The following is a 19,217-nucleotide window of genomic DNA, read 5'->3' on the forward strand; positions in this document are numbered from 1 at the left end:
TATTTGATTATGTAAAATTGTTATAATATTTATACATATACAGAGTTAACATAGGAACAGGAAGCTGAGATTCTACTTTATTTGTAAACTTTCTTTTTGTGGAAGGTAATTGATAAACTTTCAGTCATATGATTCCTCACACTATAAACTGGTACCACTTTTTTTCCAGGTTTGTACACATTTCAGTGGTTCTATAAATGAAGGAATAAATTGAAGGAAGGAAGGAAGGAAGGAAGGAAGGAAGGAAGGAAGGAAGGAAGGAAGGAAGGAAGGAAGGAAGGAAGGAAGGAAGGAAGGAATAATTCAGATACATACGTAGTTCTCAAGTTACAACCACACATTCTGTGATTGTTGAAACTTGTGAAGTTCTGACTGCTACAATGTCTCTGTGCTTATGTAATCACATTACAAGTATTTGGTGTCTGGCTTACAATTTTGCTGTCACAGCAAGCTGCAGTCATGTTCTTGTGATCTCCATCATCGTGTGAAGCTCTCCCCTAATGAAGGCATGAGGACTTCCGAACTGCTGTCATTAAGTGGCACAGTCACATGACTTCATACTTTACAATTGCGTCATTTAGCAATGGAGATTCTGTTTCCAATTGCTTTCGTAACCCAAGGGGTGCATACATAAGTATATACAGATATACAGTATATGCTCATTGAATCACACATTCTAAACTTTTCTATGTTCTTTCCTTATCTCACAATTTATATTCTCTAAGTACAATAGCTATGCCTATTTCTTGTATGTTTCTTATATCAATGTCTATCATTGTATTTCCTTCCTCTCCTACACCTAATGTAGGGAACTAATGATCCTAGCTTAGTTTATTCCCATCCTTTGCTGCTCTCCCACTTAGGATGTGTAAAAACAAAAGTTATGTTCTTCTCAGCCTGATTTCTGGCTATCTTTTAGCCATCCAAGATTTGGTTGATGGTTGGCATTTTTCAGGGTTTTGAGCCAGGCATCTGTTGCCTTTGGCCTGAATTGCTGCTGAGATTTTGGCACCTCTCTGTTTCTGACTAAGAAGGGGAAAGTTTGCTATCACTGCTGTGAACTATTGTCACAATTACAGAGGTTGGCATGGCTGCCTGGCTCTGCAGCTGCTTTCACCTTTGGCCCTGTTGCCGCTCACAATTTCTTGCTACTCATGCTTCTGAAATGGATCCCATTTCTTTGGCCCCTTCAGTCACCCTTTGCAGATAACTTCAGGCCCCCAGCCAGTTTTGTCCTGAGTTTCTCCTGTTTGCTCAGCTCATTCCACAACTCCTGCTTGTAATAATCCTCTCACTCCCTCTCTAACACACGTGAACAGAACATCTCTTCCTGATACATCCACAAACCTGTTTTTGTTGTTGTTGTTGTTGCTGGAGATATGGTGTGGCCAATTCATCTGTAAGTTCCAGAGACAAAAAAAGGAAAAAATAGTAATGTGCTTGGACAGACTGTAGCAAAACTCTCATACCACAGTCTAAGCAGAAAAAAATGATATCAGAACAAATTTGGGGAACAAATAGAAGAATAAAAAGAAGGGAATACAACCAGTGTGTCTTAATAGGAAAGTGGATTTCTGGAGGTTTAAGTTTTGATAATTGCTGTTTTCATGTGATAAATTTAGTCACCTTTATGGAACTTCATTGGGCTTCATTTTTAGGCAGTCAATTCTGGACTATATTTTTGACTGTAGTCATTTCTATCAGTGTCTTCCCATGAGGCTCATAAAGATGTGCAGAATAAAATGTGTCCCAGGGTCATTTTCCATATTCTGGTTTTATGTCTCATACAAAATTATAAACTAAACAGACCATAACACTCTAACAGCTCTGAGTGGATTTAATAGAGACAAAGCAGAAAACTTTGCAGTTCTCAATGGAAACTTGCTTTGTAATATGAGCCATTTTTAAAAGCCAAAAAAGTGACTTCAGGAGAGTCCAAAGGCTTGGCTGTTTTGCTTTTGTCTTTATTTTTTGGGCTGGATTTTCTCCAAAACTTGTGTCTTCTTTTAATCATGTTCTGTCCATTGAATTCTTCCTGACCCCTTTTAGCTTCTCAGAATAATGCATTTTTCTCTTGTTTCTTTAATAAGGGTGAGTGGGAGATAGAAGCTGTTCTTAATTATTTTAATAATGAAGTGCTAATGCACTTTACTATGTGAGTGCCTTTTGTGAGCTTCAGTTGAGAAGGTAGGAGTGTTCTACTTTTAGCCAGTCTGGACTTCAAGATACCACATGCTGGGCAGCCTTCCTCCTTCTCCTCCTCCTCCTCCTCCTCCTCCTCCTCCTCCTCCAAAATCAGAAATTTCTGATTTTTTTGCATAAAAAGTGTTTTTAGAGTAAAATCTATGTTACCCATCTATGATATATTTAATAAAGTGTTAGATGAATGAATTGCAATCAACTATGAAAAGAAAAATGAGGGAAGTGATGCTCTAAGTATTACTTTTAATAGCATTTTGCCTTTGTGTGTATTTGGAGGTTGAAGATGGAACAATGATAGCTATGTGAAAATTATTATTCACTAGAATGTAGGGCTAACCACAGCTATATACATCTCTTTGAATTTTAGGAAAAGATACATGGTACCATCTGGCATGAAATTGATGACATACAAGCTTTCAAGATGCTGGATTTGGAAGATTTTGAAAAAATGTTTTCAGCCTATCAAAGACATCAGGTAAGACATTTCAATGCTATTCCCCTCAGTTCAGGTTCTGAAGTCTTTATGTTCCTCTATAAAAATGGTTTCAGTATTTGGTGCACCAACAGAGAAAAAGCAGTAGGAAATGTCTTTTCATGGATATAGTATTTTCAGGATAAACAGATTGGCTCCAGGTTTGAGTATGCCAGGTAAATAGTCTTCTGGATGGCTCCCTCTTTTATTAGTGGACCCTTAACTTACCTGGTGTTGATGACTGGAAATGGTGTGCCATAGTGCTAAGCTCTGTTTCCTGCAAGATCATCATATAGCATCATTCTGAAACACTGAGAGACATCAAATGGTGGCTTGACCACGATACCTTGTACTGATGAGAATGTTGAGTAGTAAGTAGACAAGTTTAACATAGTCTCAACAAGTACCTATATTTTGTTTGCCATAATGTCTGCCTTTAGTGGAAAAATACAGTACTTGGCATTGCCAGTCTGATTTGTGTTTGCAGTTGTTATATGATGGGTAGTGGTGTTTAGTGTGGTTTGGCTTGGTTTGGTTTGGTTTGGTTTGGTTTGGCTTGGCTTGGCTTGGCTTGGCTTGGCTTGATTTGGTCTGGTCTGGTCTAGTCTAGTCTAGTAATTCAAATTTATTAGCCACCCAATTCGAATGGAATCTTTTTAGTCTTTTTTCACTTGTTTTATTAATGATGTTAATTCCATTTCCCCCCTCATTTTGTAATACATTTTCTTCTTAGCTAATAAATCTTGTGTAATAAATTTAGTTCAGCTTTGTATTTGGCTTACTTCATTGTCTTTACTTTTCTTTCAAATAATAGATTATAATGGATATTTTAATGCTAACAGTAGTGACATACTTTTAATAGCAGCTGTGCAGGTTTTTTTCCTCCTTTTCTTGGAAAGCAGATCACCCTCATGCTGTCTTTCTGTCACAAATGAGACTCAACTGGATGGATCAGTGGGATTTTAACTTTCCCTCCCCTTCTTTTCCAAATTCTTTCTTAGCTATTAAATTATATTTTGAAAACAAGGTTTCTCCCAGTTGTCTGCTGTACAAATGATAGTCCAAAGCTGGGCTGGAAGTTCAGCTTTTCTTCTCCAATAATATAAAACAATGTTGCCACACTGTAGAGAACTATTGAAAGACTTTAATAAATTAGTCCAAAAAACTGACCAGACTCCAACATCTTTCAATTTCCCTTTGGAAATTTCAGGACTCCTAAAAGATTCAGATTCATTTTTATTGCCAAAAAGCACATGAAAATGAGTTGACCACTTCTGAATCAACATGTAAAGTTTGGTTCCCTTTCAGCGACAAATGACCTCTTAGCACTTCTTATCAATCACAAAACTAACCAAATTTCGGACAGGCTAAAGCTTTACACCAAACTGAGATTATGTTCCTGATATGTTCCCATTTGATTAACCAAAGTTTAGAGATTTAGATAGTTAATTGAAGACTTCCTGTCTTGCTATAAAAAGTGGAATGGGACTGGATCATAATTCTGCAAGTTTAAGATATGATCAAAATGAGGTTTGCTTGTCTAAACAGACCAGTTCTATTCTGGTCATTCACCGGCTTTAAACTTCAGCCAAATGAAGCTAAACTCAGCAAATCCCAGAGACATTGGGGGGGGGGGTGTTGCATGCATGAGCATGAATGAAGCATTTCTTTTTCTTGCTGCAGTTAATATGATATTGTATTTGGTCCCCCAGCTTCTTTTCCTGTAAACGACTTCTTTTTTCTTAGAGAAGACAAAGGGTCTGTTCTTCACTCCATACAAAAGTATTTGCTGTTTGTTATATACTGAGAAGGCAATGTTAAACAGGAATAGAATTTTATTCCAAGGTCTCTTACGGATTATTTTATGATGTTCAAAAGGCCAGTTTATTATTTTATAACATCACTAACATAATTGCAAAAAAGAAAGTAGTGGGAAACCCTATTATTGCCTTAAAATCCTGTTAACGATCATCTTTAGAATCTCTATGGAAAAGGAGCAAATTCAGTAATATCTCCTACTTTTTGTGACTACGGAAAGGAGAACAAATTGCGAGGCATTTCTTCTTTGATTATTTTAATAGTGTCAAGTTAACCAGCGCTTCATTAGAAGACCAAATATTATTGCTTTGATAAACTCTGTTACCTTTTTATTGCTGTTGCTAACTGTTGGCATGTTTCCTTCTCTGTTATCTTCAACTGTTGCCTGAGTAGGACCTGTTAACTAATCCTTCTTCCTCATGTAAGCCGGTGAGTATTACTACCTGTCCCCTTTCTGACTTTGCAGATTTCTTTTCCAGTGTTGAGATCACGAGATCCAACTGTAACTTCATAACCCACTTTGTTTGTTGCATGAGTAAACCTTATCTTTCATCTGCACATGTATAGGTGTTTCTGTCTTGCATGAATTTTGAGAGACAGAAATCAAAATTCAGTCGGCTTTTGTGTATCCAAACCCACGAGAACAAGTGAGAGATATTGGAGATGGGTGCTCTTACTTTTGTTTACAAAAGACAGAAAAATAGGCGTAACTCACCTCTTGCTAATAATCCTATTACTTTTATTTACTAAAGAAAGGATCCTGACTTTCAGTTGTTCATGGGAACATCTTTTGAATTGAGTTATGTCATGATGTCCCAGTGAATACAAGAGGGAGGTGACTTTAATGATTCTTCCTTTTTCAGCTTTTCAACTCTTAGAATATCTGCTCCACTAAACTGAGGATCTTCTGGAACAGTGTGGGATTTTAGGAATTTTGTTTGCATGTTTATTTATTTACTAGGTTCCATATACTACTCCATTCCAATACAACACTGAGTGATTTACATTCCTTCTTACAATGAAAAGATTGCAAGAGTAAATCTCAAACATAGTCCAGCATGATTAATACCAGATTCTTTCTTAGCATCCTAGTATTTATGGGGATTTTTTTTCAAAAAAACAAAAACCTCAAGCAATAAAGAAAAACTGAGAAAGAAGGGAAAGAAAGAAAGAAAGAAAGAAAGAAAGAAAGAAAGAAAGAAAGAAAGAAAGAAAGAAAAAGAAAAGGAGAATCCTAAATCTGTAACCTAGATTGGGAAATTGAAAAACATCTTGAAAGCAGGAAGTATCAAATGATTCTGCATTGCTTCCAAGAAGTCTACAAGGATGTGCCCTTTGTAGCCACTAGAAATTAATTTCCTTCAACTTTTAAGGAGTTACAGGGGAAAATGAAATCAGCAAACTTGTTTCTCCTTACCTCTCCATCATCCTCTTCTTAATCTCAATTCTATCCATAAAGTCAAAGGTTATTTCATTTACCTGGTGGTGATACGATCCCTCTTTATAATATTGTTCCCACTTTTTGAACATACTTTATTTATTTGGATTTAAGTTTATATAATGTGTTTTGATGCATGTCACCGTGTGTGTAATGTGTTCTACATTTAATTATACTTTTCAGGCAATCCCATTTATAGCAAAGACAATAAAATAAGGATCTGAGATGCACATATATATGCATGCATGCTTGCACGTATATTGTTGTCTGTTGCACTTACATCTGGATTTGGAAGGAAACACATAAGAAATAAGGAAGCAAAATGTTTATACACTTTTTTTTTTCCAGTTTGATTTTTATAGCATTGTAATCCTACAACTTGGGTGGATTTCCTCCCACACTGGTTACTTTGGATATGATGTATTCCTTCTAAGTATTGCATTGACTGAAAAATTCAATAAGAAAAAAGAAATAATTTCCCATTTTTAAACTATTTGTAGAAAGAAATGGGATCAACTGAAGACTTATACCTATCCAGTCGAAAGGTGAAAGAGCTTTCTGTGATTGATGGCCGGAGAGCACAAAATTGTGTCATCCTCCTTTCCAAGTAAGTTTACCTTATCTTGCATTTGTCTGGAATTTCAGTTTGTTGGTATACAGAAAGGATGCAAGTAGAATTTCTATTCGACTGCTGCTATTTCAAACATTTTAGACCAGAAACTGCCTCTGAAATGTTCTTGAGAAATGAAAGATGCTTAGGTTTCTGAGGTTACAGTTGAAACTAGTTAAGACAGAAAGTGTACTTATGTTTACGTAGTCGAACCTTAAATTCGATTAAACACTATATTTGAGTTTGTCACTAAATATGTTGAACCGTCAAACACAGGGAACCTACAATTGTTGTTACAAATTTTAGATTTATAACTAAATATCCCAAAATATAGGAGTGAATAGTCTGTCAAAGTTAGAAATATTGCTTATATTTCCCAATGTATGTTTGTGGCTATTAATAAAAAATAATTCTTTCTGGCGATTTGGTAAATTTTATGCATTTTTTCTGTTTTATTCATATCAAGTGTTTCATTAATTAAAATAATGTTTTTCATGTAACCTATTTTTTTAACTAATTGAGTCAAGAATGATTGGAAATAAATGCTTCATTTGCTCCTGAACAAGGCAGTGTGCAAAGAAATAGTGCATTGACATGTTTGGCAGTTGTAAGCATCTGCACCTTTGGTGTTTAGCTGAATAAATTGTCCATTGTCTTTTCTGCTTTTGATAGAAAGTTTGAGGATAGTTATGGTAAATGTATTGTGGGGTGGGGGGAAAACAGTGCTAAATAACTGATAGAAGCAACTGATGGAATATTTTCAGGCTGCATTCATCTTTTTGGGTACATAGGCATCAAATATTTGATACCAAGAAAAAACATTCAAGCATGCCTAACACTGCTTTGTTTTCTAACGTGAGAAGTAATAGGATTAAGAGCTTTTGTATTAAGAAGTCAAGTTGCTTTTATGAATGAATATACAAGAATGGTTCCAGACAGAGGGTTCTTAGTCTGACCACATATAGACAAAGTGTGGGTTGTTCCACCTTTTACTTCTTAACAGTTTTTAATGAAAATTAAAAAGAAGATGGAAGGAGGAAGACCATAATCTCCTTCTATTACTCCTAGACTTTACGACCATATAGTTCTTCACTTAAGTCCATGACTGAGGCAGCATAATTATCTAATAAAATTCTTGTTTTAATGCATCTTAATTTGAAAATATTTTTAACGAAAATTAGAAGGAATGTTTAAATGTTCTTTGAAAAAAACCATACCTGCTAATAGACATACATGCTTTGGGCAAGCAACTTTATGGAAAGTAACTTTTACAAGCAGCTTTGTACAAAATAATAAGCTTTCATCATCTCAATGCCCATCATCTCCAAGCCTCACATTATTCTTATAGCATGTGCATTTGATAGAAATCAAAATCAGACTTTAGGTTTATGCAAATGCATATGCTGTAATGTCCAGCATTTTAGTATGGAATGCACATAGAATTTCAGGACAGATTCAAACAATAGACTTAAACTCTGAAGCAAGCCAAGATATCCTATGCAGTTTTAGCCTCCACAATTTATTTATTTTTTTCATTTCCGAGACTAAAACAAAACTGAAAAGCTGAGGAAGGTCAACACTGCATGTATAAAATTCCTTGAAGGTGAACGCCATTGCTTAAAGGAGTGGACATCCAACATGATTCTCCTCTCCTCCCTTTTTAATTTTCTACGCTTATACTCAGATGAATACTCTTACCTTCACTCGATGCACACTGCATTCTTTAATTAAATCAAGCATTCTTTGTGTGGAACTATCATGTCTAAAATTTCTATCAATAAGCTGTGTGCTCATCTTTACTTTCCAAAAAGACATACCTTTAATAATCCTTTTATTTCCTTTTAAAATACACCGACGTCATTTTTACGTAGTTGTCGATTAAGTTTAAACAGTCAGACCTGAACATTAAAGTTAAACACATAAACTTTACATTATCTAGAAACGTGTCTAGGGACATTTTACATGTCGTTTTGTTATACATAACTTGTCAAAAATAAAAGGGTCTCAGTTTACCCCGTCCACACATTTTTTAGTGGGAGTTTGGTGAATTTGTCCTGCAATAAAACCAACCAGAGGACATTGTGCCTGGCCCTCTAAAGCCCTTCTGTAATCTAGGGAGGGTTAACTTGTATCACTAGCCTGCAGATTTCCGTGTGAACTGTTCCAGGAAAGGATGCTAACTTGATTTTAGTATTCAGTATCATTCAACCTTTGAATAACTTTCTTTTTGTGTCTGATCATAACCAGATTCACTGCCAATATGCATGGTGAGGAATGCTCATCCTTCAAAATTCACAGAACCAGATAATTAGGGAAAATCTTCAACTGATGTGTTATAACTAACCATCATGCCCATCTATTTTGGATTTTTCTGTCTTGAGCCTAAAACTGGGTTGGAGATGCATCTTGGAGCTGCCAGTACAGACCTTAGAAACTTTTCCAAATGATTTTTCTTAAAAAATATATATTGTGTACAAATGGCCAGATTCATTAGCAATTACTGGAACAGGAGAGATTATAGACCTCTGTTATTTAGTGCTTGATCTATTGCATTTCAAATATACTGGATTTATAATGATTGAGTTTAATTTTCCATAGCTCCCCAGTTAGCTTGAACATCAATTGTGACTTGAGACCACCACATTCCAAAAGGACTAGACTAGACTAGACTAGACTAGACTAGACTAGACTAGAATAGAATAGAATAGAATAGAATAGAATAGAATAGAGTTGGAAGGGACCTTGGAGGTCTTCGAGTCCAGCCCCCTGCTCAAGCAGGAGAACCTATACCATCTCAGACAACTGACTGTCTAGTCTCTTCTTAAAAACCTCCAGTGATGGAGCGCCCACGATTTCTGGAAGCAAGCTGTTCCACTGGTTAATTGTCTTCACGGTCAGGAAGTTTCTCCTTAATTTCAGGTTGCTTCTCTCCTTGATCAGTTTCCAACCATTGTTTCTTGTCCTGCAAATTTGATGAGTTTCCCTTCTATTCCCTCATCTAAGTCATTTATGAAGATATTGAAGCATACTAAGATGGAGACTGCCCCACTGCTTACTTCTCTCCATGTGGATGTAGTGCCATTGAGGACTAGTTGTTGAGTACGGTTTGCCAGCCAGCTACAGATCCATCTGGTGATGATGTTGTCTATTCCATCTTTTTCTAGCTTACCAAGGAGCAGGTTGTGGTCTACTTTACCAAATGCCTTACTGAAATCTAAATATATTACATCCATAGCATTTTGCTGGTCTTCTAGTTTAGTCACTTTATCAAAGAATAAAATAAGATTGGTTTGGCATGATCTGTTTTTAACAAACCCTAGTAGTTATAACTTTGTTTGCTTCTAGTTGTTCGCAGATCTGTTTTTTGATTATCTTTTCTAGGATCTTCCCAGATTGGAATTACCCCTTTCTGCCCACTCTTAACAGTGATATGTCCTCCCTTCCTATTTTTACATTATTTTTGAGAATTAATTGTTCTGTTTTGAAAAAGAGGAGACTGAGTATTCTCCAATGTAGCACCGAAATACCGTATACAAATAAGTGTTTTTCTTCCAATATTTTTTCACAGTATTTCTGTTAATATCATTGATGGTTTCAGAGAAAAAGGGAAAGAGTGATGTGTCTAAAGTAAGTGCTCTAGGTAGGACATATAGTATGTTTTTAAAACATAATGGATTAAAACACTTTTAAGCAGTGTAGCTTACCCATTTTTAAACACTTAACAATATTTTCCTTCTTACATAATAGCCCCTTACCCTTTTCCACATGGTTTAATTATTAATACCCAAGTCTGGGCTATTGCTATTTTGTCTATATTTGTAATTTTCTTTTTTTTTCTATAGCATGAGAAAATAAAATACCAATGAGTTTTCTCCTAAAAAAAATCCCTTGGAATCCTCAATACCATTTTGTCTCTTTTCTCAGTGCCTATATTCTTATTCCTCTGACTCTTTGCTTAGTCATTCATAAGTAGTCTGAAACAGGAAGTATTTAGGAGAAGAAAATAGTGAAGGTTTTGTTGAATAATTGTGATGTGATTCATTTACTTGCCCCATGGACAGTGATCCCCTTTCTGCAGTCTGTCAACTTCAGTTATAATTCTATGACTCTCTGTAAGATTAACTGAGCTATATCAAATTGGGAGCTCAAGGAATGCATTAAAAAAGGCCATTTGGTTTCTTTCTCCAGTTTTCCTTTGGAGTTTTAAGTGATTTATGGGAACGGATAGAAGTTGTGCTGGCTAGAGATTACAGTAAGCAAACTGGCATTGATCATGTTTGTGTGTGCATATTTGTAAATTCACTATATGGACTGGAAAAGAAAGAAATAATACAGGTGCCAAGAAAGTAATTAAAATAGTATACTTCTTTTGTCCCTTTCATTTTTTCAATGTTCTTTTTCTGCACGTGCATTATGCTGTGTCTATGGTAACCTATAACTTCAGAGATTAGTACCTAAAATATCCTGGTTTTAGTGCCAGGGCATGATTTGCCAGATTTCATATGTTATTTTGCCAATATTTAATGTCTTTTTATTAGTTGTAGTTGGAAGTGGTTAATGGAAAACAAAATGCTCTCTCATCAAAAATAAATTTCAGAAGATGACTCTCAAAATATTTGGAACTTTGATTTTGATCCTTTTTTCAATATACTTGAAGTTGGGGGAAGAATTTGTGCAAATGAAGGCCAGATTATGATATTCCCTTCTAATCTTAGACTTCTTTTTTAAATGGAAGGATGAGAAAGCACCCAGAAAGAATTATTCCATTATGAGAAACTGAATGGTGTGGATTCTGAAAAACTGCACCTCATGATTTTTTTAATTAATTAATTAATTAATTAATTTTTTTAAGGTCATGGCGAGTTTGTGAAACTATCCTGTTGATAGTTCTGAAAAAGTGATAAGACTTTAATTAGCCTGGAGTTTTCCAGATGTGCTGGAGTATAAATTGCAGAATGTTGGCTGTGCATTAGACTATAAAATCCTCTCCCTATCATCGGAGGAAAGTAGAGGATCTCCCTTAATGTCAAACTTCTCTTCTGAATTAATATTGCTGCACTTTCCAGAGTTTTCTGCCTCTTATATATCCGTATCATCTTACGAAAGATTTTTCATGGAAAGTTGCCTTTATGTATTACAATTTTTCATGTCTTTGATATTATCAGTCCCAATTACATTGTGAATTTATTTATTAGATTTTTATTCTGCCTTTATTACTTTATAAGTAACTCCAGGTGGTGAATATATCTAATGACCCTTCCTCCTATTTTCCCCACAATGGTAACCCTGTGAAATGAGTTGGACTGAGAAAGCGTGACTGGCCCAAAGTCACCCAGCCGGCTTTCATGCCTAAATTGGGACTAGAACTCACAGTCTCCTGGTTTCTAAGCCAGCACCTTAGCCACAACACCAAACTGTGTTGATAACATCTAGAATCTTCTTCTCCAGTCTGGGGTAGGTGGCCACAACGAATCTATTAAATTATATAATTAAATTAAAACTGTGCAGAACCTAGTTTAGATTTCAAACGTATCTGGAAACAGATGGGAAAATTTTTCTCTTGGAGGTAGGGCTTAAAATAAAACAAAACATTTTTTTTTTCTTTCTAAGGGCAAGGAAGTTGAAGAATAGTGACCATTTTCACAATTTGGTTTTTAGAATAAAATAAGCCAATCACCATCCTTACATAGAAAAGTAAAAGAATCTGCCTATGAAAGAAAATAATTAAAATACAGCAGTTTTGCCCATTAGATTCAGAGTAAAATCTTTTCTTTCTATCTTTCCCTTTCTTTCCAAGGCAATAAATAACTTGATTTTATTAAATCAGTGGTAATAGGGGTGCAATTATGACTGGATTATAAAGACAATTATGTGAGAAATAAGGTCAAGAAAAGTGGTAAAGGTCACATTAGAAGGGATTATCATATAGTTTAATTCTTTCTTGGAGGTTTGGATATCCTTATTCCTGTGTGAAAAGAAATATTTCTGACTTTTGAGAATCACTTCAACGGTGAGGTGGGTGGCATATACATTTAATAAATATTTATCCCGCCTTTATGCCATTCTTTAGAACAAATATAGATAAGGTTAATAAACAGAAATGTTGTAATTCAGCTGTAAAAAATTTGTTATGGAGTTAAAAATGGAATGTGAGCAAGCCCAAGTTCTAGTACAATAGCACAAGACTAGTCTCCTGCCTTCAGGTTTCTCCTTTAAATAATTATAAAGTGCTTCTGTTTGACCAGTGTGCTTCTGAAGAACTGTACTGTACTGTTATCTTTATTTATACAAAAGTTCAAACAAAAAAATTCAACTGCTTGAAATATAACCAAGTAAATTAACATAACTGGTTTGGGAGATATCTTATTACTGCGAACCATATTCCAGCATAGTTTAAGACTGCAATAATATAATATATGGTTATGGATGAATTGCACTTAATTTTACTTAGTAGTAGTCATTTTTAAACTAAAATGGATATCATATTATATATGATATGATACATAAATCCAGCGAAATGTAGTATTTCTTGAGTATTAATTGAAAGTTAGAGTGGTATAATTTACATGTGTTTTGAAAATATGCTGTGGTTATGCACAACTAGAGAGATTTTTTTCAAATACATTTTTCAATGCAAATAAAAAATGTGTAAATAATTATATCTCAGCAATTGGCTAAGATATTTTTTCTTCATTAAAAAAATGAAAAATTGACAGTATTCATCACTCAGACTTTCCTTGCCAAGCTGCATGTGATTGGGATAAATTATCTTCACTATAAAATGATTATACTGTTAAACTGTTGTAGTTGAGCTGTTTCCTTAAAGAAACCTGACTTATACAACCACCCCCTTTTCCATTCCAGTTTTCTTCTTAAACACTGTACAGAAACTACAAGACAGCTTTTTCTTATAGGGTCATAATCTATTTGACATAATAAATATGGAGAAAAAATGCAACCAGATGCTAGTACTAGTTGTTACATATAATAGTAGTTTTAACTGTTCAGTTAGGTCCAACTCTTGGTGATTTTACAGGCAAGTCCTCTCCAAGGCTATCCTGTCAAGCACAGCTTCTTTCAGTTGTTGGATATTCATCTTTGTATCAGCTTTGATGGTATCTTTGCTTGGCCCATTTTCTTGATCCACTAACCATTCCTAGTATCATTGAATTCTCCAATGAATTTGCACGTATGACATGGCTGTCTGTGCTAGATGCAATAATTTACGCCAGCACCACAGTTCAAAGGTGTCAATTCTTCTTTGATCAGCCCTTCTTAGTGTCCAGCTCTCATACCCATACATCATATGTTACATGTACTCTGTGCCATTTACGTTCAAAGAATGCCCCAGTGCTCTTGAATACTGTATTCCTCAGAAAGCACAAAGGTTTAAAGAGAGATCCTAGATTCTTGCTCAGCTAAATAACCTTAGAATCATCCTACACATCCTTGAACTGAGAAGGAAAGGGGGAAAGGGAATGTAGAAAGCAGTAATAATGGATTTTTCCCCTTCCCACTCTAGCACTCTTGGATAACAAGTAAAGCTTATGCCCAGATAGGACTATGATTGCAGCCATTTCCTCTGATCTCTGTAGGTAAGCTTCCCTGCCTTTCCTAATCTTTGTCCTCGGGGAGCATGTGTGTCTTGCCAAAAGCTCTCTTTGCAGAGAGTGTCCATGCAGAAGTGTCCATTGCAATTGTACTCGGTTCTGCTCTATCTTCACATGTCAGTGGAATTGCTTAGCTTAGTTATCATTCCATTATAGTCTTTGTGGGGGTTTTCTGTAAACAAATATAAAACAGACCTGGCAGTGGTTAAATTATGCATGCAGTCTGGGGTTTGTCAGTTTTTATGCCAGTGGGAGAAATTTAGGTTTGGCTCTTATACGACCGGTATGAAAATTACTGATGATACATATCCAGCAATGAGATATGACTTATTTAGTGTGTCTCTTCTGGCCATAATCACATTTTAATGTGGTGTCTGCATTGCAACAAAACTCCCCTAGTTCAAGTAGTCATCTTCCTTCTGCCTTGAGTGGAAAGATTTTAGGGATCTGCTTTAGGTTTCTGTTCAATTGGTTCACCTGTTTTTGCTTAAAGCTCAGCACATCTGCTTTATGTTACTGTTGGCTATTTTAAGATCCACTGCATGGTTAGTCAGAAGTATTGGAAAAACAACAACAACAATGAGAACACTTCATTAACAATCCGTTGGCCCAGTTGCTTGTCTGCTTTTGAACTCTGTGTGAATAGCACATTTGTGGTCATGTGGCTTGCTGACTGTAATGTGACTGTTTTGTAAGCAATTGCTTGCTCATCTAACTAGCCTCAAGTGCAGCTTAACAGTATCGGCAGTGATCATTCAGATGTACCACAGGCTTTATATAGGCCTTACAGTAGCCTCATTGAGTTGTCTCTTAACATGGGGCCTGGCAGGCCCCTGCGAGAGAAGGATGTGCCGCTTGAGCCAGATGTTTCCCTATTAGTTGCTGGGCAAAGGCAGCTGCATATGCATTTAACACCATCTCCTTTGAGCATTTTTAAATGCTTCAAGAGAGTCATACCATCAAAAAGCTGCCAAACTCTTGTACTTGGACATTAAAAACTTGGTGAGGCTTCTGATACAGCTCCCCTGGCCAGGAACAGTGCAAATTTCTTTGTGTGTCTTGCTTCATGGTTCTGAAATCTGAGTTACAGGAAACTTGTCTTGGGAAGGAAAAAGCTAATTCGTTCTCCATGGCCTCTTCAGCTTTTGGCTTCTTTGCTTAAGCCAATGCCAGTTGGAAGGATGAGTGTTATCTGTTTCCATACACAAAGAGGAACTATTGTCCAACAAATATGAATTCTATGTGTTTATTTGAAAATGATGGGCCATTAGAAAAGCTTTCCTGAAATGCTGATGTTTAATGTGCAGTTACATAATTAGAATCCAGTGCTTATATACCCTCAGCAAGACAGATGGGCATATCCTATTATGATTCTGCTCTTTGAATTTAGTAAGCTGCCAGGATTTAATCTGCTAAATAAACAAATCCCTTATTTTGTTTTTGAATACCTGGAGGAAAGAAAACTAAAGAAAAAAAGTTATTTTTTAAAACTAAAAGCCTAATTCTAATTGGTCAGTTCTTCATTATACAGGCAGCTCCCAACTTTACAATTGATCACTTAAACTATTCAGAGATATGACAGACTTTCTCAGAAGTACTTACAACCTGGTTTTGCAGTTATGAGGGCTGTGTATGCAGACATACACACACACACACACGAACACAGTAATGTGATTGGGCCGTTGGCAACTAGCTCACCTTTATGGTCATTTGCAGCTTCCTTTAGTCATGTGACCACAATTTGACTTTTTTGGTAGTTTACTTCTGGTTTCTGGCAAAAAAATGGCCACTAGAAAAAAAATAAATTTGCTTAATGACCCCAGTGTTAGCTTAACAATCACAGCATTTGTTTAACAAACACCACAAAAAATGTTGAAAAACAGGATCTGGTCACATAATGCCTAACAACCATAATTCTGGGCTCGATTACAGTTGTAAGTTGGGGACTACATGTAATGTCTCTTTATTTTGTATTGTAATATGTTTGGGTTTGATTTGTTAAGTCAGATAGTGTGTTATGATGTCATTTGGAGATGTGAGTTAATTTTTTTATGCTGTGAATTTACTTTATGGTGTAATAAATATGAATTAACAATAAAAAACATATACATACTCCTAAAATACAGCAACAATATCAAAATAGTGATGTCAAATACTGTAAAATATAATAGAAATTTTAATATTCACAATTATTGATCACAATTTCTTCCCTTCTGCTCTCCTTGCCTTTTTCTATAGTATGCTAAAAATCAAGCTTTGGAATTTTCCATAATTGTGAATTATGTTTATCTGCCCTGGTCAATTGCAAAAATGTAAAAGTTTCTTGAAAAAAATCCTGAAGGCTTTTCTGCATGACGAGTCATTAATGGAAAGTTATTGCGACGTACATATTTTGTTCAAAGAACATAGTAATATATTCTGAGTTATCACTCATGGGTTGCCATGAATGTAACCATAATTAATCATTTGGCTTTAGCAATCTTCTTTGTGATCTTTCATTTGTTTGTATATTTATGGATATAAAGGAAGGTCTTACAACAGAAGCTCAGTGGAGGTCTCTGGAGATTCTCAACCATCCAGGTCATAGTTGACCCAAAGGTGCTTTTCCAAAAGGCAACTGGGCTTTGTTGTTTTTTCCCCTTAAAAACATTTCACTTCTCACCTGAAAAGCTTCTTCTGTTTAGAACTGAAAAAGCTTCTTGGATGAGAAGCAAGACATTTTCAAGGAAAAAAACAAAGTCCAGTTGCCTTTTGGAAAAGAACTTTTGGGACATACTTACTGAAGTTTCACATTTGTCCAAAATGAATTATGTGAGCAAAGTAATTAGAGCATTATGATATTATTACAGGTTGAAGCTATCTAATGAAGAAATTCGGCAGGCAATTTTGAAAATGGACGAAGAAGAAGATCTGGCGAAAGATATGTTGGAACAGGTGAAAAAACTTAGTTACTTAAATATGACGTCAGTGGTAAAAGGAGAGTGTGTTCCTCTTCTCATTAGATTACATCTCAGCAAGCAATTTGTATAAACATGCCAGCATGATGATCAGATTACAGTAGTGGCCAAAATTGTGGAAACCTTTTAGGAAAAGTGTATTTTTGAGGTTTGATGGCTAATAACATCACTTTTTTTGGAGTAGTACCATAAAATTATATATCAATGGAAAGATAATTTAATCAAGAATGTAATGCAACACAGTTTGTTCAATTATCTGTACTGTAGTCTATGAAAAGTTATAGCCAAATAACCAGAAAAAGGAAGCACAACTTGCTTAGGTTGATATTCAGGTAGCTTTCCTTCATCTGATTGTAACCAATGAGCATGAGTGTTTAGAGAGCCAATCAGGTGTCACCTTGTCTTGGCAATGAGCTAATCAGATCACAGTAGGATTCAGTTATTAATGTCATGTATTGAAGCTGAGAGGAGGACATTTGTCAGTATGTTACATGATCGCTATCAAGTTGGTTGGGTTTTTTGTGTTCTTTCATTTAGTGAGGTTGTAAAACGTAATAAAATTAAAGTAATGGTGCAAAGAGTTGACTGGTTGCCCAGAAAGTGATGTAAAATAGTATTATTAAGTGAACAAGGCTACAGTCATAAAGAAATTAGGAGAAAAATTGGTGGAAACTTAACCAAAGGTGGCATTTCTACTGTACACTTTTCCCAAAAGGTTTCCACAATTTTGGTCACTACTGTACTTTCAGATTTTTTCCCCTCCAAAGTTCCTCACTGCTGTTGGGTTGATGAGTATAATAAGGGTGTAAATAGATTGTTACTAATGTCCTTGTACTTTAGGTGAAGAGTTATTGGTCCTGAACATGAAAAATAGCAGGGAGAAAGAGATTTTTAAAATCTGGGAGAAAGAAAGAAGGCAGAAGGAACAGTATAATGTGTATTGGTATTTCACAAAAACAGCAAAATCATTAGAAGAAGCCTGTGTTCATTTTAAAATACATTTTTTTCTAACTTTTGCAACACTAGTTATCCCTATTCCTTTTCCATTCCTCACATGTCTTGTCTGGGAAGATGCATTCATAAGTATTTTATCTCTCCCTGTTAATTTGCTATTGTAATCTTGACAGCTTGAAATTCTATGCTGTCTTGTATCCCTATTTATTACTATAATTTCTAGACTCTTACTCGAATGCCTTGGGAATTACAAAGACAATAAGAGAATGGGTATAAACGTTTTTCAATCAATAAGTATTCCAAAAGAAAGTGACTTAAAGCATTACTCATTTCTTGCGTGGACTACATTCACGAGACAGGATTATTTGTACTAGGAATGAACGGTGCTTTGAATTTGAAGGGGAGAAGTTGCTTCAGAGCACGCCAAGGCATGAACATTGCACCTGTCAGCAGCTCTTTAAACTTGTCTTTTCCCAGGATCACGTGCAAGCATTGGAGGGAAAGAACAGCTGAGCTACTTTAAGTAGTTGCTAACAGGTGCTACGTATCCCCATGCTTTGAAGCATCTTTTTAAAATCTGTGACATTGCACAGCCTTGCCTATGTGTGTATACACACATGTACACGTAGCTCTTTTGGGGTAAAGTGTGACATAGTAAAAGTGAGCTGCAATGACCTTTAGCAAAGCAATAATTAGGGACCATAGAGACATTCTTGGATTCAGTGGTGGCTAATGCGTGTGATATATTTAACTTTACCTGTTATACTTTTTGAGGAGAAACTCAGCTATTTTCCAATAATACTGGTCTCTTAAAATTCCTGTTCTCAAGGTCTAAGGCTAGAGATGGCTAATTACAGGTAGTCCTCAACTTAACAACAGTTCGTTTAGTGACCACTTTTTATGGTATGGGAAAAACAAAATCCATAAGTACTTTCAAAACCACTATATAAGAAATGCATTGGGTATGTCTAGTTTAATGAAGAGAAGGACGAGGGGGGACATGATAGCAGTGTTCCAATATCTCAGGGGCTGCCACAAAGAAGAGGGAGTCAAGCTATTTTCCAAAGCGCCTGAAGGCAGGACAAGAAGCAACGGGTGGAAACTAACCAAAGAGAGAAGCAACCTAGAACTAAGGAGAAACTTCCTGACAGTTAGA

At 35.7% G+C, this 19,217-nt stretch overlaps 1 protein-coding gene across 1 annotated transcript in view; it reads left to right on the plus strand.

Annotated features, from left to right (window-relative positions):
• The window catches only part of DAAM2 (dishevelled associated activator of morphogenesis 2), a 124,509-nt gene that overhangs the window by 76,810 nt on the left and 28,482 nt on the right, over window positions 1-19,217 (plus strand). Inside the window, exons 14-16 of the mRNA XM_015819626.1 lie at window positions 2,570-2,677; window positions 6,431-6,537; window positions 17,000-17,084. Coding sequence (XP_015675112.1) covers window positions 2,570-2,677; window positions 6,431-6,537; window positions 17,000-17,084 — 300 coding nt within the window. The remainder of the gene's footprint in view (window positions 1-2,569; window positions 2,678-6,430; window positions 6,538-16,999; window positions 17,085-19,217) is intronic.

Source organism: Protobothrops mucrosquamatus, unplaced genomic scaffold (genome assembly GCF_001527695.2).
Source record: "Protobothrops mucrosquamatus isolate PMUCROS unplaced genomic scaffold, P.Mucros_1.0 scaffold960, whole genome shotgun sequence".
NCBI classification, from domain to species: domain Eukaryota; kingdom Metazoa; phylum Chordata; class Lepidosauria; order Squamata; family Viperidae; genus Protobothrops; species Protobothrops mucrosquamatus.